Consider the following 20,421-nt stretch of genomic DNA (forward strand, 5'->3'; position numbering starts at 1 on the left):
CTGTGTCTTATCCACTCATACCAGCACAACACACATCAACACACCACCACCATGTCAGTGTCACTGCAGTGCTGAGAATGATCCACCACCTAAATAATACCTGCTCTGTGATGGTCCTGTGGGGGTCCTGACCATTAAACAACAGCATGAAAGGGGGCTAACAAAGCATGTAGAGAAACAGATGGACTACAGTCAGTAATTGTAGAACTACAAAGTGCTTCTATATGGTAAGTGGAGCTGATAAAATGGACAATGTGTGTAGAAACAAGGAGGTGGTTTTAATGTTATGGCTGATCAGTGTATATTACATATATTCAGTCATACAAACAATGTCCTGTTTGTTGTGTTGCTTTTCTGTCCTTCAGGTTCAGCCAAGTGTAATGTATTTTATACCACCTTGTTTAATCTGCTAATTATCCAATTAACTACTGATTTATTAGGAAGCTACACTAAGATTTCTTAATGACTGTTAATAAGTGTTTATCTCGTTCATGCAGGTAGTAGGCGAGTGAGATGGGCGTTCGTCTAGACCGCCCGTGCGACGCTCTGTGGCCACCTCTGCTGTTGCTGCTCTCGCTCTGTACCTGGCCGTGCTGCCAGGGCCGGCCGTTTGCCATGCCCGAGCCGGCCGTGAATGTGGCAGTGGTGTTCAGCGGCTCCGTCTACCAGGTGGAGATAAAAGGCCGCCTGAGCCGAGAGAACTTTATGGATCTGCCATTGGAGGTGAATCCAATCACGGTGCTGGTGAACGACAGCAACCCTCGGGCACTGCTGACACGGATCTGCGACACGCTGGCCGCCAATCGGGTGCACGGCGTGGTGTTCGAGGACAACATCGGCTCGGAGGCTGTGGCACAGATCCTCGACTTCATATCGACACAGACGTCCGTGCCTATTGTCGGAATCAGCGGGGGATCTGCTGTAGTCCTGCCACACAAGGTCAGAATTGGGTTACTTCAATTTGTTCCAATATTAGGGATCATCAGGTGGTTTAGACAGTTTAATAATGGCATTACACGTTGTGGCATGGCCTCCTAACTTCCTAGTAATTATAGCGGGTGACCTCTCTAGTCTGCTAGCAATTGGAAGCCTTTGAGACAGAGGTGACACTGTCCACAGTCAACCAAGGTCAACCTTTTTCTTGCATCTACTCCTATGGTGATGTAAAGTTTGATTGATGGTGGACAGTATTTATTTATTTAAATAGTTTTTAATGCATTTTCTCCCCATTTTCCTCCCTATTTAGCGTACTCAATTTTGTCTTCCGCTGCTGAGAGATACCAGATTGCATCCAAGGAGAGCACGTCGCTGTACACACCTCTTCCGACACGTGCACAGCCCTCCTCTTCTCGCCCCTGCACTCTGCACAGGCGTCTCTTCCGCCAATCTGGGTCTTTACACAGTGTATGAAGACCCACCCACTCGCACATAGTCCGGCCCCCACCCTGCAGATACGGTGGCCAGTTAGTATCTGCTGCAGGCACTGCCAATTATGCCCGCCAGATGCTGCCCAGCCGACCGGTGGCAACACCGAGTTTCAAACCGAGGAGTTCAGAAACTCGGTGCTGGTGTGCTAGCGGAATATCCCGCTGTACCACCTGGGCGTGACAGTATTTATTTTATATGTTTATTGGATTACATGTGATCATCTGAACAAATTTCTTCTCATCTGGGCGCCCCCTTGCAGACACAACTGGCAGTGCCTACAGCAGACGAAATTGGCTACTAGTCCACTGAGTGGGAAAACACCGAACTAATAAGTGGGTGGGGTCTACGCCGTTTGAGAACCCTGGTTAGTAGCCTGAGGCACCTGTACAGAAGTGGAGGAATGTGGAGATCAGTGTGTGACTCTCCATGAGCTAGACTAGTCTCAAGTACGAATCCACCAAAGTACAGGCGAATAAGAAGGGGTCGGTGGACTGCGCAAGTATGAGACGGACATGATCCAGCGGATAACTAATTGGCATGCCAAAATGCATTATGTAACATTCTATATTACAAAATGAATAATCCTACAACCTTAAAAACTAAACACTTATTGAGATAGTAATCTATTATAAAGAGAACACACTTGGTCTGCTGTCTGGGTGTGAGATACAGAATACCTTTCTCTCCCACAGTTTAAAACACTTGCCAATCACAGGAGTTTGTAAGGTCCTAATTGGTTTACATAATCATATTGTTCCAACATTAGGGATCATCTGGTGGTTTAGAAAGCTCTATAATGGCATTATACTTTGTGGCATGGTCTCCTTATTTTTTAGTGGTTATAGGGGGTGACTTCTCTGGTCTGCTTGGAATTAGAAGCTTAGTAGGTCTGCTTTCCTTGTGTGAGATAAAGAATACCTTTCTCTCCCACTGTTTAAAACACTAGCCAATCACAGGAGTTGTAAGTGTGTGTCTATGAGAGTGCTTATACTGTATTTTAAATCAGTAATATACTGCACATATCCAATGCAAGCGTATGCAGAATTTTGACTACAGCTGTAAAATTCTGTGTATGTTAAAAGAAGTCATCCGTGACTACGCTGGGCTGGCCGGGATGGTCTGAACGTCACTATTCGAGCCACCAAGGTCGGCGTTTAAAGAGACAGCTTAGGTGGCACAGCACTCATTAATGGCTGGCACAGCCGGGCCTTGTAGCACCGTGACAGCTGTCTGGGGTTCAGGCTGATTAATACCTTCAGAGAGCCACCCAGCTGGCCGTCCTGTCAGAGGACGAGAAAGACGAGCGAGCATAATAAAATTGGCCTGATTTGGGAAAAAAAGCACCCCGACTTATATGTTACCTCTTTGAAAGCTTGTTATAAGCGTGTTTGCAGGTAGTAACTACAGTCAGCGCCAGATTATTGGTATCAAGCTAATTAAGGGTGATTACTGAGATTACCCACAATGTTAGGTCATACAGACTAGCAGTAGGTATTGAGATCAGCAATTTTAACAATGTGCATAAAATGAATTGTATTGCATTGTACCGCTACAGCTTAAAATTACACTGATCAGCCATAACATTAAAACCACCTCCTTGGTTCTACACTCGCTGTCCATTTTATTAGCTCCATTTACCATATAGAAGCACTTTTTAGTTCTACAATTACTGACTGTAGTCCATATGTTTTCTGCATGCTTTTTTAACCTCCTTTTACTCTGTTCTTCAATGGTCAGGACCCCCACAGAGCAGGTATTATTTAGGTGGTGGATCATTCTAAGCGCTGCAGTGACACTGACATGGTGGTGGTGTGTTAGTGTGTGTTGTGCTGGTATGAGTAGATAAGACACATCAGCTCTGCTGTGTCCCGTGTCCACTCACTGTCCATTCTATTAGACACTCCTACCTAGTTGGTCCACCGTGTAGATGTAAAGTCAGAGACGATCGCTCATCTATTGCTGCTGTTTGACCTTCTAGACCTTCATCAGTGGTCACAGGACGCTTCCCACAGGGCGCTGTTGGCTGGATATTTTTGGGTGGTGGACTATTGTCAGTCCAGCAGTGACAGTGAGTGGACACAGTGTTTAAAAACTCCAGCAGAGCTGCTGTGTCTGATCCACTCATACCAGCACAACACACACTAACACAGCACCACCATGTCAGTGTCATTGCAGTGCTTAGAATGATCCACCACCCAAATAATACCTGCTCTGTAGTGGTCTTGTGGGGGTACTGACCATTGAAGAACAAAGTAAAAGGAGGTTTAAAAGTCTGTAGAGAAACAGATGGACTACAGTCAGTAATTGTAGAACTACAAAGTGCTTCTATATGGTAAGTGGAGCTGATAAAAAGTGAGTGTAGAAACAAGGAGGTGGTTTTAATATTATGGCTGATCAGTGTATATTGAATCAATACAGTATTTTGCCTTGTTAATCAAGTATCAAGATGCTAAAGTACAAAAAAGCATGTTGATGATCTGGACCTGCGATCTGGGATTTAAACTCAATAACAAGAGGTGATTTTCCTAATCACAGAGAAATAAAAAATGATGATAAAATCACAATAGACTAAAATGAAATGGTTACTACTAGATCCCACTAAATCATAAAGAGAAAATAAAATTATTTAATCATTAAAGTCACTAATTACATCTTTTTGCAAAATGCATCGTTCTGTTCGCTCAGTCTTTAAATGCCACAAGTAATGATTGATTTGAGGGCAGCTGGCCAGCTTAGCAAACATTGTAGCCCTGCCAACAGTGCCATTTCCTAGGCTATTCTCTGGTTCTCCACTGGCCGGCTTTAGAAAACAGAAGCAAAAGAGATTTACCCTGTAAACCCTTTGTGTCCTGGGGATGTTTTGCTCAATTACTAAGCTGATTAGGGCAATTACAATTTGCCGTCGCTGCCAGGTTTGATATTACGCTGAGCGAAATGGAAAGCAAAAATGTTAGCTGTTGAAAGCATGTAAAGAATGTAACATGGAGGTTTGGTAAGCATTAAAAATCAAGTAACACCAGTGTTACTGTTATAAACCCTTGGTAACTTGTCCTTCTCTGACCACAGAACCGGTCTCAACAGGTTCTGTTTTCACTCTGAATAATGAACAACCCCAACACCCCTAACCATTAACTTGGTTGTGCTTGTAAATAATTCTGTTTGGTCTCTGCTCTTACGTACACCTGTTATCTCCATCTATATAAACTCCCTCCTCCATACAATAAACTGGAAGTGTGATGAGTTTCTTCCCGTGTGCTCTCAGGTTTTGCAGGGCTCTTTATCTCAAATTCATAGCAGCAAATAACACTGCAGTAGAGGATCTGAACACCAAGATTTCTTTAAGTTACATTTCCCAGCTTTTAAATTCGGCGGCACGGTGGCTTGGTGGGTAGCACTGTCGACTCACAGCAAGAAGGTCCTGGGTTCGATCCCCAGGCGGGGCGGTCTGGGTCCTTTCTGTGAGGAGTTTGCATGTTCTCCCTGTGTCTGCGTGGGTTTCCTCCGGGTGCTCCGGTTTCCTCCCGCAGTTCAAAAACATGCAGTCAAGTTAACTGGAGACACTGAATTGCCCTATAGATGAATGGGTGTGTGTATGTGTCTGCCCTGCGATGGACTGGTGCCTCGTCCAGGGTGTTACTTTGTGCCTTGCGCCCATTGAAAAGCTAAAATAGGCTCTAGCAATTTATTGTTTAATAACACTTTAACTGTGTTAATTACTATAAATAAATACAAATAAGTACATTATCAGGTTAGTGAATCAGTCTAGTTTTGGACTGTTGGTCAGCAGAAGACATTGGGCAGTATAAGATGTTTTTTTATTTACATAAAATGTACAAGTCTGCTAGAAACATTGTCTTGACTAAACAATACATTTATTTTAGATTGATTCTGAGTAAGAAGCGTGCAATCTCATTTCCCTAATATGTCCTTCATTTGTGGCAAATTCAGGCCAAATATTATTCAGTAAGAAAAGTTAGTGATTTTTAGAGCAGTGAAAGGGGTCAGTGTATACCGAGTGGAATAAAGCAGAACATCTCTCATTTCCACTCATGTGAACACAGGCTTACCCTAGTTTATGGATGATTCAAGTGTTGCTCTGAAGGACACAAGACCATGACAGTGAAACAACAAACATCAGGACTTGACATGAAAATAAACAGGTGTTCATTTGTTAATGATTGTCTTTTTTAGGGTGATGGCTCCACCTTCCTGCAGCTGGGTGCTTCCATCGAGCAGCAGATCAATGGAATGTTCAAGGTGATGGAGGAGTACAACTGGGACAGTTTTGCAGTGGTGACTAGTCAGTACCCTGGCAACGAGGCCTTCGTAGACTATGTCCGCTCCTTCACGGACACCTCCTACTTCCTGTGGGAGCTTCAGGATGTCCTCACGTTCGACATGTCGGCTGATGTCATGAACGACATCCGGGCGCGGCGTCTGCTGCAGCAGATTGACGCTCAGGTGCTTCTGGTCTACTGCTCTTATGATGAAACCCAGTATTTGTTCAGCGTGGCCAGAGAGGTGGGCTTGGTGGGACCTGGATATATTTGGATTATCTCCAGTTTGGCAGTGGGGAATCCTAACCTTCCTCCTCCTGATAGCTTTCCTGTGGGACTGATCAGCATCATAACGGACCGCTGGAAGATGAGTCTGAGGAACAGAGTGAGAGATGGCGTGGCCATTGTGGTAAAAGCGGTGGAAAGCTTCCGTAAGCACAGAGGCTTTGTTCCTGATGGGCACGCAGACTGCCAAAGTCCGGTGCTGCCAGAAAACAATGACACGTTATTCAAGTAAGTAAGAGCATTCACAGGTTGTTGATCTAAGTCAGTTGTCACTGCCAAATTCTGGTCTATTGCTGTTTTTTGCTACAGTAAACTAGAATTTGGGTTGTGGCTCACTGGTGGATTGAGTAGCTGTGAGTTAAACCATAAACCATAAACCACCAGCACAAACCACAAACACCAGCATTCACAGGTTGTTGGTCTAAGTCAGTTGTTGCTGCCAAATTTAGACTAGAATTTGGGTTGTGACTCGCTGGTGGATTGAGTAGCTGGTTAAACCACAAACTAACAAAAACCCCAGCACAAACCAGCATTCATGGGTTGTTGGTCTAAATCAGTTGTCACTGCCAGATTCTAGTCTACTGCTGTTTTTTGCTGCATAAGACTAGAATTTGGGTTGTGGCTCACTGGTGGATTGAGTAGCTGGTGAAACTACAAACTAAAAAAAAACTTGCACAAACCAGCATCCACAGACTGCCAGATTCTAGTCTACTGTGGGTTTTTGCTGCAATAGACTAGAATTTAGGCTGTGGCTCACTGGTGGATTGAGTAGATGGTAAAACTAATAAAAAAACAGCACAAACAAGCATTCAAACTGTGATTGACGACATGAGTGCAATTTATGTGACCAGAATGTCTAGTGTGTGTCTTACGTGTCTAATGTCCTTCCACAGGCACATGTTGAATGTAACGTGGGAACACACAGACTTTTCATTCAACAGTGATGGATACCTGGTGAACCCTGCAATGATTATAATCACGCTGGATCGGGACAGGCAATGGGACAAGGTCAGACTCACATTCATCGTGGTTGTATTTCCCATTCAAATGGGTTTAGATGCTCATATCCTACAGTGTTTTACATTTAGACTGTGATGTATACAGCGAGCTGAAATGCTGCGGTCTAATCAACATGTTTTATGAGTCTCTACACTCACACTGATGATTTCCTCAGTGTCTTAGATAGATAGTGTGGTGGAAGAAACCTTTAATGAAATACCTTAGAGACTGGATTATGGGTAGAAAAGAGTTTTATTTTTGTCTGCAGAGAAGGATCGCACAGACAAAGTCCCACATAGAAACTTGGTTAATGCAGTAAGAAGGAAAGAAAATAATCACCTTTAATAATCCCATCAGTGACCTTGTAGGACCTTGTAAACAGAGATTTCGATAGATAGATAGATAGATAGATAGATAGATAGATAGATAGATAGATAGATAGATAGATAGATAGATAGATAGATAGATAGATAGATAGATAGATAGATAGATAGACAGACAGACAGACAGACAGACAGACAGATTGTTGCTTGAAAGTCTACTACTGGCTGTTGTTTACTACTTTGTACTTAGGTTAAAACAAATGGATCATTGTAAACCATTAAAACTAACCAAGTTTTCTCAAGTTTCCTCGTTTTTAAATTTTCTTTGGAAACGTTGAGGGTGGGAGGAGGAGTAACCGGTCGTGTCTGAGAGACTGAGAGACGCTTATAGTCCGGATTTAGCACCATCTGATTTCCATCTTTTTGGACGCTTTAAGGGGAAGAAGATTTTCATGTGATGATGATGTGAAAGCAGCGGTGCATCAGTGGCTACACGCTCCACCAAAAACATATGGCATTAAAATAGTACAATACCAGAACCTGCCTTGTGTTTATAGTTCACTGTTCACCTGCTGGTGGTAACTGTAACTGGGTTGGGCTCTCTTAATACCAATAGAGCTTATTTATATACCACAGCCTATCTAAGTATTGTTGCTGACCTTGGGCATTCCTTTATAGTTACATTTTACCATCTCAAAATGGCTATTTTTAGTATGGACATTGGACATTATGGGCATTTGCAGCATCAGATGCTTGAATATTTGTAGCAAATATTTTAAAAATTTGTGTTGAGGTATTACTAAATTATTAAATTGTTAAAACTGTATGAACTGTGTGTGTTACCTGCCATCTTGTGAAGGATGAAATTCTGTCATCTTGCCAAGAGTAAACAAAGCTGCACAAGGGACTCTGGATTAGTAATAAAACACTTCAGAATCCTGAAAGCTACCATAAACTGTCATGATGTCTTTTGCCAAACATTAATTTAGTGAGGGCGACACGGTGGCGCAGTGGGTAGCACTGTCGCCTCACAGCAAGAAGGTCCTGGGGCCAGTCAGGCCAATTGGAGCTACTAAAAACTGCCATGTAAGTGTTTGTCTGCGCCCGGTGATGGACTGACGACCTGTCAGGGGTGATTCCTGAATTAGACCCACTGCAACACTGACCAGGATAATAATAATTCAGTGAGTAGGACAAATTATTCATTGTGCGACTCTAAAATGAACCCATCTTTAGTGTACTAGAGAGTTCTGCATTAACATGCTGAAGGTTAAGAGTTAGGTCTCGGCTCATCGAATACACAGCTCTAAGCTGTATGGAAGTAATTACTACACTGTTTATGTCTCTCTCAAGGTGAAGCTCTGTTTATTTTAAATGTGCTATATTTCACCCGATGATTCAGCTCGTGTAATTGGAAGATCTGGCAGCCTCTTTGCTGGCGCACTTTTAAATCATGGGACAATTTGCCGAGGTTGTGGTGGCAGATTCTTAGAAATTTATAGAAAATTCCCATGAAGGGCGTGTCATGATGATTTGAATTCATGCAGCGAAACCTAAATATAAGCCTTAGATCACACCTCACATTCACACCATTATTTTTATATTTTTCTTCAGACAGCCGGCGCATCACTTGTCTTGAACTCCAAATAGTCTTTTATTTTTAAACTCTGTGGATGTGACTGTCTAACAAAAAAAATCCTTTTTATATATATTGATAAAAATGAGAACGAAAGAATCAGAAAGTATGCATTAGGGCAGTAATAGTAGTAGCCTAATGGTTAAGGTACTGGACTAGTAACCAAAAGGTCTCAAGCCACACCGCTGCCATGTTGTCACTGTTGGACCCTTGAGCAAGGCCCTCAACCCTCAATTGCTTAGGCAGTCACTTATACTGTCACAGTACTGTAAGTCACTTTGGATGAAAGTGTCTAAATGCTGAAAATGTAAATGTGCCAGGATTATTGTGACTCTCAGACTCTCCATTTCAGAATCTGTCAACGTCTGAACTACATTATATATTTATTCTATGTTAAAAGTTTGTTTGGTCTGTTATGCTAGCCCACTACTGCTGAGATACGGGTTCAAATCTCAGCTGTGTTATCAGCCCATTGGGCGTCTAGGCAGTTGTAGCCTAGTAGTTAAGGTACTTCACTGGTAGTCAAGTGGTAATCAAGTGCAGCTGTTGGGCCCTCAATTGCTCAGACTGCATACTATCACGGTACTGTAAGTCACTTTGGATAAGGGCATCTGCTAAATGCTAAAATGTAAATCTAATGTAATTGTACACAGAGTTGGGATGGCCAAAGCCCTGTGATGAATTACTGCCCTGTCTAAGGTATTTCTGCCTTGTGTTCAGTTTATCCTGATGGAACAGGGCCATGCTGATACCTTTACCAGGGTACAGTGTTTGATGAAGATGAAAAAATGAAATGTAGAAAGTTCTATTATTTGATGCTGTTTTATAGCCACCACATTTTACATATTTGCAGACGCCTTTATCCAAAGCAACTTACAATACTGGGACAGTATACAGTCTGAGCAATTGAGAGTTAAGGACCTTGCTCAAGGGCCCAACAGCAGCAACCTGGCAGTGGTGGGGCTTGAACCAGCAACCTTCTGATTGGTAGACCCATACCTTGTAGCTAGGCTACAACTGCCTGACAAATTTATGATTAGTTATTATGATTAAATACAGCTTTTATAGGTTTATAGGTTTAGTTTGATCATGGAAAAGCCAGCTGAGCTCTATATATTTGAGAAACTGAATCATACATTTGTCAGAAGTATTTGTGGTCTCTGCTGGTCAGTCAAGGTGCCTGCTTAAGAGATGGATGATTAACAGACAGCAGTGCTGGAATCTCCATATGCAATAGGGCTCTCGGTGAGATGGTTTAAAAGAAGTGGCCGGGTATGTGTGATACTCTTCAGCTCTTCTTGGCCCTGCGGTCAGAGGTGGTGCAACCATGGAGTATGTTACAATCAGGAATTGGACTATTGGAATAAGTTGCCAGTCTGTAATTTCACTTAACGTTGTAGAATGACCTCATAATTCTGATTTACTGATTATGTTTTGAAGAAAACCCAAATGTTACTTGACTTGCTAGGAGGAAATTCATCTGAAGGATCAGATTTTATCCAGAAACCTCCCAAAACAGGTCTGGCGTTATAAGATAAGATGAGATGAGATGAGATGAGATGAGATGAGATGAGATGAGATGAGATGAGATGAGATGAGATGAGATGAGATGAGATGAGATGAGATGAGATGAGATGAGATGAGATGAGATGAGATGAGATGAGATGAGATGAGATGAGATGAGATGAGATGAGATGAGATGAGATGAGATGAGATGAGATGAGATGAGATGAGATGAGATGAGATGAGATGAGATGAGATGAGATGAGATGAGATGAGATAAGATAAGATAAGATAAGATAAGATAAGATAAGATAAGATAAGATAAGATAAGATGCCTTTATTGTCATTGCACACTGTACAATGAAATTGAGCAGCAATCCAACGGCACTTATACATACAATAAGTAAACATAGAACAATACATATTAATAAGCTACTGGAGCATGGACATTCAAGCAAGACGTACATTGTGATAGGCTTTGAGGAGGCCACACAAGATGTTTTCAAACCAACACCTTAAAGGTTAAGTGAATTTTGTTGCTTATTATATATATAAAAAAAATCCATAAACACAATAAAAAATCAGTTGGCTTGTGTTAGATAAAAACAGGATCTCTGAAGACAAATGGTCACAACCAGAAGCAAATCCAGGTCCAAGTAAAAATACTGGACAGTCCATCATCCCTAATGACAAGCAATAACGTTTCAAAAAAAGACAAAATTAAAGTAAAAACACCTGCGGTACAAACATATAAATGACTTATAGTACTTTGTTTTCATTCCCAGTTTTCGTGACTCATTGTCTTTTGCTCATTTGAGATATTCCCAGCTCATTATATCTCCTGCTCGTATTTCTAACTACACCATACTGCAGAGACAATTCACTTTACACTCGTGTTGTGCTGCAAAGGTCATTTATTAGGGAGCTAAATCACCAAATAACCATTATTAAAAGCCCCCCGGCTGACATAATTGTGTCTGAGCCATCTTAAAAAATACCTAATGCCACCTAAAAGATGGCTAAGCAAGCCTTGGCACATTGAGGGAATAATAAAGAGAGAGTTTGTGAGAGGGAGAGAGAGTGAATGATATCTGCAAGGTGGAAAGAGCTGCACTAGTGACTTCAATAAGGTTGATTGTTAAATAACTGCATGTCCCAGCTATAAAATACCATTGACAAGAAGCACCTTTTTATACAAGATTTAAAACAATGTAATGTAACTACGGAGTTTCAGAAAGACCAAATATTGATACCCAAAACATCTAAAACAAAAACTATACGTCATTAACTCCACAAACCTTGGGTGTATGATTCTCCTAACCTTCAAACATTTCTGTATCAACAACATTTTGTATTAAAAATATGTCAATCTAATTGAATCTGATTGGAGTAACACAAAACCTGGATCCTTGAGCACTGGAAAATGGTTTTATGTGTGGACAAAACCAAAAAATACATGAGCTGCTGCTAACTAATAAGTTTAGTAAGAGCCCACAATTGAATAGACCCGGGTGCAAGTATTAGATGTGCTACCAACCTGGGTGAGCGTTCTGAAGACATAATAGGCCATGTAAGACATAGGAGTCAGGGTAAATTTCTGGATGAGTTGTTGCAGAGTCTTTGGTTAATTTTAACCCTTTATTGGTCTGCTCAACTATTAGGTTAAGCTTACTTTGAGTTTAAATACTACATTTTGGTAGAGGCTCATTAAAATACACTGTGTGCACTAGTAAAAAAATATTAATTGTTTGTTGTTTGTATTGTCCCAAGAAACTAAAAAATTCATTATTTTTTGGTGAGACCATTAAAGGGTTAAGCAAATTGACTGGGTAGATTCGAGTTTTCTTCATTCACAGATAAAGGCACTCGCTGTGGTTTAGTGGAATCCTAAAGACTTGTTATATTTTAACCTATTTTTCTTCTTTGGATTGCTTTTCTTAAATGTCCTCAGTGTTCCCCAAAGCTTTGGGGTAATTTTTGCCTTGATAATTAACGGTGTGTGAAATTTATATTCTGTAATCAATCCTGCCCAATTACTTTTGCAAACTGTCTGACCAATTAAATTTGGTGGGCTAAGTAATTACCTCGCAACTTACAGGAGTTAAAGGATCTGTTGCTAACATCTTGGTGCCAGATACCACAGCACACCTTCAGGGGTCTAGTGGAGTTCATGCCTCGACAGGTCAGAGCTGTTTTGGCAGCAAAAGGGGGACCAACACAATATTACAAAGGTGGTCATAATGTTATGCCTGATCGATGTAAATATAATGGGTTAAATGTAAAAAAAATCAAAGGTTTCTCTCAGTTGCACTAGCTGTCTTTTGATAGATGTACACTTTGAAGTAAAATCAATTTAGCTTATGTCTCAATACCAAAGCAAAAAGCTTTTAAAAAATCTATTAGCAATTTTACCCATGTGAAGACACGAAGCTCTTCTACAGAAGCCAATCAGATCTCCTCTGTGTGTTGATTTAAACAATCTTAAAGCTGAACAAGTTCCACGTCTACTGTAAATACAGTTTATTTTCTTACTCGTAAAGCCCGACAGTGAGTGACAGTATGTATTACAGACAAGCTGTGTGTGTTGGCACATTCGGCGAGGTGCATAAACAAGGCACATAGACTGCTGGACGGATTAACCATGTAGGATATATAGACTCCGGCTTTGGGCCTCGCGAAAGCAGAAGGCCTTGCGTCAGCTACTTCTGTCAGGAGCGTAAATGTTGTTTTGTTGTTGTTAGTTTATGAGCTGCACCTACCATATTGACTGGCGGGGTAATGGATTACATTTTTATGCCCACCTGCATGAAATGCCATTACAGGCCGGCAGGGGGCATGGTGGTGCAGATTACTGTTCCATTAGTGTTTCAAGGGCAGTCTCTGCACCTCATTAAGCATTGATACACTACAGCTTTTTATACTAGCCTCATTTGTAAGTTCATTTCTGGCTTCTCTGTTTACCTGCACTTTTTTTACTCTTTGAGGCCATCAAGCCAGACTAGGACCTGCTCAGCTTTCTGCTAATGCATGTTTTGACTTTTTTTTTCTGGGGAACCGAACCCTTGGTGCAGCACTCTTTTGGCTCCGTCAATGCCCTCGGTTGATGGAATGGCAGTTCCACAATATCTCTGCTTTTACGGTCACTGCCAGATTTACTGGGTTCTCTCGTGGGTTGGGTTGTATCTTGGTGGATTGAGTAGTTGGCATCAAGGTGACAAACCACTCCTCTACTCTCCTAGCTTCAGACTACGGATTATTGTTTCATTATTGTATTTAGTTTATCAGCTTTGGCTATTTTTGTATTTCATCAGTAGTATTTCCTTTTTTTGGCCCTTCAGCCTCAAAATTTCTCATCACCTCACTGGTGCTAGGCTTCAAACTGGCACTTTAGAGACAAGCCCTGTTACATTGACTGACTGTATCCCATTTATTTCTTTGTACACTTTGTCATCCCTCTTTACCCCATCCATGAATAGAAAAGCACTCCCACAGGACCCCCACTGATCAAATATTAATTGGGTGGTGGCAGCACAGCAATGACACCAAATTGTTATTTTGGGGGGCACTAAGTCATATAACAAGCAGATACATTATTTAATCAAAAGTATTAAGACACCTGACCATGAAACGTAAATCGGTTAGTTAACATGTCATTCTAAATTTATCGGCAATAACATTTAATAGATAATCAAGATTACAACTTACAGTATATTAGTGATGTTGGCTGCCAGCCTGCCTTAGAGTCACCAATCCAATTAATCCCCAAGGTCCTGAATGGGATGTAAGTGAGGGCTCTGAGCAGGCTGGTCAAGTTTTTCCCACACCAAACTTCTCAAAATGATTTCTTTTTCTGGAATAAAGGGGTACAGTTCAGCGTATTTATCAGTACTAGAAAATAGTCTAGTCTTAGTCTGTGACTTTCTGTTACACTACTAAATGATAGTTGAGCTTTTATTGCTCCTAAATATCTGCAACAAGTGAACAAAACTTGTGGTTAAGGTTAGTGGTTAAGGTACTGGACTAGTAATCAGAAGGTTGTTGGTTCGAGCCCCACCACTGCCAGGGTGCCACTGTTGGGCCCTCGAGTAAGACCCCTAACCCTCAATTGCTTAGATTGTATACTGTCACAGTACTGTAAGTCACTTTAAATAAAAGCGTCCATTAAATGCCAAAAATGTAAATGTAAGAGCTTTAGTCATTTAGGTCACAAAGAACCCAATAGTGCAAACCCCTGTGCAGAGATGGGAGAACCTGTTGGAAGGACATCTTCTCTGCAGCACTCCATGAATCAGGTCTGTATGGCAGAGTGGCATGACAGAAGCCACAGTTGATTAAAATGCACATGACATCCTGCTTGGATTTTGCTAAACAGCATTTAAAATCCAACAGCTTGTGGGATCATCTTGTGGTAAAAGCAAAGCAGGTCATAGCAGGTCATACCATGTATTTGGATGGTGTTTCTGATAATATGTAATTGTCTATAACATATGATTGATATCATAGAGAAAGAGTCTTGGGACAGTTTGACATTTCCACACAAAACAATGAGTACATAAATGGAAAGAACCCATATTTATACACAGAAAACAATTATTTACAAGGCTGTTTACTCAATTTCCCCAACATTAACAATCATAGACGTCATGTTAGATCACTTTGATTAGTTTGTCTAATTACTTGCATCCTCTGGGCTTTTATTGCATGTTTTCCCAGGCTGGTGATTTACATATTGATGCAGACATTAAGCCAAATCAATGTAGCTATTAAGTCCTCGATCGAGCACAGCAAAATATAATGAATATAATGAATATAATTATACAAAGATAGTCTCATTACCCTCAAAATAATTATCAAACAGTTGGCCAACATGCTTCATTGGGTTTCCCCCTCTTCTATTATTTTCTCACGTTTTATTTTTAAATTTATTTGATTACTTACAAACATTATTTTTGAACCAAACTAGGACAACATTTTTCTTGCAATGTTATTTCAACTGTAAATAAATCAGCCACCCATAATGTTGTAGTCTTCACAAACTAAATTGGTGAGTAAACTTATTTAAAGTAGGGCGACAGATAGATCTTCTAACATATTTTTTGTCTGAAAAACCAATATTTGATTATTATTTATTTCGCATCTAAAACAGGATACAGCTTACAGGATACAGACAAGCTTTGTCTGGGTAAAATTGCAATCTTCAGGTAATAAGCTGTTTTTTTTGGTAATGATTATTTTGTTAGATCTGTGTTGTAAATGTACAAAGTCAACAGCATGTACTTATATTAATGCTTCTGCAACAACTTTTAGGGGTTTAGAAAAACACTCTCAAGGCACTCTCAACCGATTTGGGTATGAATCTATCCTTGCAGATCACGTACACCCATACATGCTGATTGTCTTCCCTGTGGCGGATGGGATCCTCCAGCTAGACAATGCGACATGTCACATGGTTAGAAATATCCAACATTGGTTGGAAGAGCATGACTAAGGCTTCCAATTACTACCCCTGCTTCCTTATTCCCCGAACTTGAACCCAGTTGAGCATCTGTGGGACCACCTTGATGGTCATGTTCCAGAGTGGAGTGTTGCAGAGTGGCATGACAGAAGCCACTTAGTTTGCTAAACAGCGTGTAAAAGACTCTGGCGGCAACTTGAGACAAAAGGATGAGGAACTCGATACCTTCTGGGATCACCTTGTGGTATGTGGTGTCCAAGAATTGAGGCTGTTCTGAGAGCAAAGCAGATCATACCATGGATTAGAATGGTGACCACCAACTAATATCCAGAGTAACCGGCGTGTGCAGCACGGACAGCAGCTAGACAGGTTGGGTGTGACTCAAAAAGGTCCTGGTAGGTTGTCACAGGTATCTGGAGCCATGCTGACTGCAGTACATCTCACAGCTGCTGGAAATGCATGGGGGAGGATCCACAGATCGAACACGACGATCAAGGTGGTTCCACAGGTGATCAATTGGGTTCAAGTCTGGGGAATGAGGAAGTCTTGGTCATGCTCATCCAACCAATGTTGGACATTTCTAACCATGTGACATGTCGCATTGTCCTGCTGGAAGATCCCATCGGCCCCAGGGAAGACAATTGTATACCCTCATATACCCACCAACCAGCTCACAAAACATGACTCCTTTCATGAGCTAGGCGCTGCCGCTGTCAAAAGTAGGAAGTGGTCATAATAATGTGACTCGACTGTGTATTGTTGTTTGCATTCCTACACAAGAATCTTTTTCTCCTTCCATCCTCCAGGTGGGAAGCTATGAGTGGGGCATACTGCAGATGCGCTATCCTGTCTGGCCCCGCTACGGAACATACCTGGAGCCGGTGTCCGACAATCGGCATCTAACGGTGGCCACCCTGGAAGAGAGACCGTTCGTAATAGTGGAGGCTGTAGACCACATCACTGGCACGTGTCTGAGCAACACCGTGCCCTGCAGACGCCAGTCGAACAAAACCGAGGCGTAAGTACATGCACGACTCCCTTTTTTAAAGCTGTGAAGAATCCCAGGGTGAGCAGTTTCCCAGGTTTATATTTTTAGAACGAATCTGTACTGAGAAGGCTGCAATAACAGGAGAAGATAATAACAAACCTAATAATGGTGCCAACCTTCCAGGATTACAATAACCAGCCGTAGTCTCGCTCTTTCTCTTAAAAGTAAAAAATCTGATGTTGGAATCAGATTGAAAATTTGTTTATATTTACGAATTACAGTCAAACTGGTCTGCCATGATATTAGAAGTAATTCTGTAGCACTTTTATCAGTTAAATAAAGGTTCGTGTTTTTATTACATTGTGCAATACACCGATCATCCATAACATTAAAACCACCTCCTTGTTTCTACACTTACTGTTCATTTTATCAGCTCCACTTACCATATAGAAGCATTTTGTAGTTCAACAATTGCTGACTGTAGTCCATCTGTTTCTCTACATACTGTTTTAACCTGCTTTCCACTTGGTCAGGACCCCCACAGGACCACTACAGAGCAGGTATTATTTAGGTGGTGGATCATTCTCACACTGCAGTGACACTGACATCATGGTGGTGTACTAACGTGTGTTAGTGCTGGTATGAGTGGATCAGACACAGCAGCGCTGCTGGAGTTTTTAAACACCGTGTCCACTCACTGTCCACTCTATTAGACACTCCTACCTAGTCGGTCCATCTTGTAGATGTAAAGTCAGAGACGATCGCTCATCTATTGCTGCTGTTTGACTTGGTCATCTTCTAGACCTTCATCAGTGGTCACAGGATGCTGCCCATGGGGCGCTGTTGGCTGGATATTTTGGTTGGTGGACTATTCTCAGTCCATCAGTGACAGTGAGGTGTTTAAAAACTCCATCAGCATTGCTGTGTCTTATCCACTCATACCAGCACTAACACACGTTAGTACACCACCATGATGTCAGTGTCACTGCAGTGCTGAGAATGATCCACTACCTAAATAATACCTGCTCTGTGGACCATTGAAGAACAGCATGAAATGAGCTAACAAAGCATGTAGAGAAATAGATGGACTACAGTCAGTATTTGTAGATCTACAAAGTGTTTCTATATGGTAAGTGGAGCTGATAAAATGGACAGTGTGTGTAGAAACTAGTAGGTGGTTTTAATGTTATGGCTGATCAGTGTATGTTCCAACTTTTGGAATTGGGTTTGCATTAAACAGCCTGTTAGGTTTGTATACTAAACAACCAAAGATATGTGGACCCCAGTCATTTCTACTATTTGATGAATGTTAATATGAAGTCATTGGTTCCCTAGTTCCCCTGCAAGCTTAGCTACATCATTTATTTTATAATAATGATTTTTTTATAATCCTGTTAACAATGAGTAAGGCTGAACAGTCCACTTTGGGCCATAGAGTGTGTCTTAAAACCCAAGCCAAGCCTGTTAATCCTTATAATTATGAAATCTTGAAGAACAAGTGGCCCAGTGTCGTACCAACTTTTTAAAGCCATCAGCAAAACATGTTTTTGGTTGAGCATGTAGCCACGGATGCAGCGCTGCTTTCACATCATCATCAAATGAAAATCTTCTTCCCCTTGTTGCTCAGGTGGCACAGCTGTAAAACGCACGCTCTACACCAGAGCTGGGATCTTGAATACATCGTACTGAATCTCGGCTCTGCCTGTCGGGCTGGGCTGAGCGACCACATGAACAACGATTGGCCTGTTCAGATAGGGGTGGGATATTAAAACCCGGATAGGGTGTCTCTCATAACTAATGCAATTACGACCTCTGCTGGCTGACTGATGGCGCCTGCACAGAGAGGGGAAAAGAGTGCTGTCAGGGTGTGTCTCTCCGTACACAGTGCTGATCCGCATTGAACTCGTCAAAGTGTAGGTGACAAAATGCATACGGGTGCTGCCCACGTGTCGGAGGGGGCGTGGGTTAGTTTTGTTTTCCTCAATCAGATCGGGGATTGGCATTGGTGGAGAGAAAGCATGACGCAATCGGGCAATTGGACACGCTAAAAAAAAAAATATATATATATATATATAAAAAATAACTTCTTCCCCTTAAAGCTTCTTCAAGCGTCCAAAAATGTGGGAATCAGATGGCGCTAAATCCGAACTATAAGCGTCTCTCAGTCTCTCAGACACGACCGATTACTACTCCTCCAACCCTCACAGTTTCCAACCAAAATATAAAAGTGCGGAAACTTTTTTTAGACCCCTCGTATATTTCAGATGAGCCCATTGAAGCGTAGATTAAACTGAGAGTGAATCTCTCAGGACTCAGGAACGACTCGATTCACCTTGTCTGTGTTTTTATATCGCTGAATCCCAAACCCGTGTACACACTGCGCTGCGTGTAAACACACTGAAATTCCCTTGGAAGCAGAGATACCCACCACTGCTGAACTCTGCCAGGTGGTGTGGAAGGGGAGCAGAGTGTTTACCATGCAACATCAGCGGGAGAAGCTTGTTTGCATCCAGCAGTTCATTTGTTTTCTTTGGCCGCTAACGTGTGTGTGTTTCTGTGTGTGTGTGTGTGTTTATTGTGACCCGTTTAACCTCGCTCTATGAAGATACGGTTCATTAGTCTGGAGCCAGAGTACAAGGTGACGTGTCATTAGAGCACTCGGCTTTAGCCAGCGTATCACTCTTACAATTTGGAGTGTGTCCTATTCTTATACACTACTATCACTCCTGGATAAACACCTGCACACACACACACACACACACCTCGCTTTTCAGTGTCTCCTGTCTCCTGATGATCTGCTTTCTGTACCGGAACCTAATTAACCTGCGGCACTGGAGCAAACACAAACCCTACCAAACTCCCCACCCTCAGGAGCCTCGTACTAAGGCACATTGTTGACTTTGCAGGCAAGGTCAAGAAAACCATGAGGAGAAAAATATGTCCCAATATACTGCTCAAAATATGTGGACACTAATCCTAATTCTTGAGCTCAGTGTTTCACCTACTTCATTTTATCAGGAGTATAAAATCAGCTATATGATTACAACAATTTAGATAAAGCCCTTACTGGTTCCAGTATAATTGTGGTTTGACAAATGTCATGTCCAGGAACTCCAGTGGCCTGCAAAACGCTCTGTCCTCAACTTACTTTGATAATAATAGGACGTTGATTTTGAACCAGGCCTTCTTATCCAACATTAGTGACTGACCTCACAAATGCTTATTTAAGCAAATGTTTTCCTGTATTTGGGCGGTTTTGTCCCATTCTTTATTGCAGATCCCCTCAAGCATTATCTGGCTGGATGGCAAGAGGCTTTAGGTCTGGGTTTTGGATGGACCACTTAAGCACATTCAGATACTTTATAGACTCCAAAGCCACTCCAGTGTTGTTTTGCCTGTATGCTTCGGGTGTAACTGTAGTTTGACAAATGTCATGTCGAGGAACTCCAGTGGCCTGCAGAACGCTCTGTCCTCAACTTACTATGGTATTAATTGAATTATTTTCTTGTAAACCAGACCTTCTTATC

The 20,421-nt window shown here is 41.7% G+C and overlaps 1 protein-coding gene across 1 annotated transcript in view; it reads left to right on the top strand.

The window, feature by feature from the left end:
- Positions 1-20,421, top strand: part of grin2ca (glutamate receptor, ionotropic, N-methyl D-aspartate 2Ca) — a 57,630-nt gene that overhangs the window by 21,951 nt on the left and 15,258 nt on the right. Inside the window, exons 2-5 of the mRNA XM_063018572.1 lie at positions 498-939; positions 5,620-6,218; positions 6,884-6,998; positions 16,713-16,924. Coding sequence (XP_062874642.1) covers positions 514-939; positions 5,620-6,218; positions 6,884-6,998; positions 16,713-16,924 — 1,352 coding nt within the window. The 5' untranslated portion in view covers positions 498-513. The remainder of the gene's footprint in view (positions 1-497; positions 940-5,619; positions 6,219-6,883; positions 6,999-16,712; positions 16,925-20,421) is intronic.

Source organism: Trichomycterus rosablanca, chromosome 22 (assembly GCF_030014385.1).
Source record: "Trichomycterus rosablanca isolate fTriRos1 chromosome 22, fTriRos1.hap1, whole genome shotgun sequence".
In the NCBI taxonomy this organism is placed as follows: domain Eukaryota; kingdom Metazoa; phylum Chordata; class Actinopteri; order Siluriformes; family Trichomycteridae; genus Trichomycterus; species Trichomycterus rosablanca.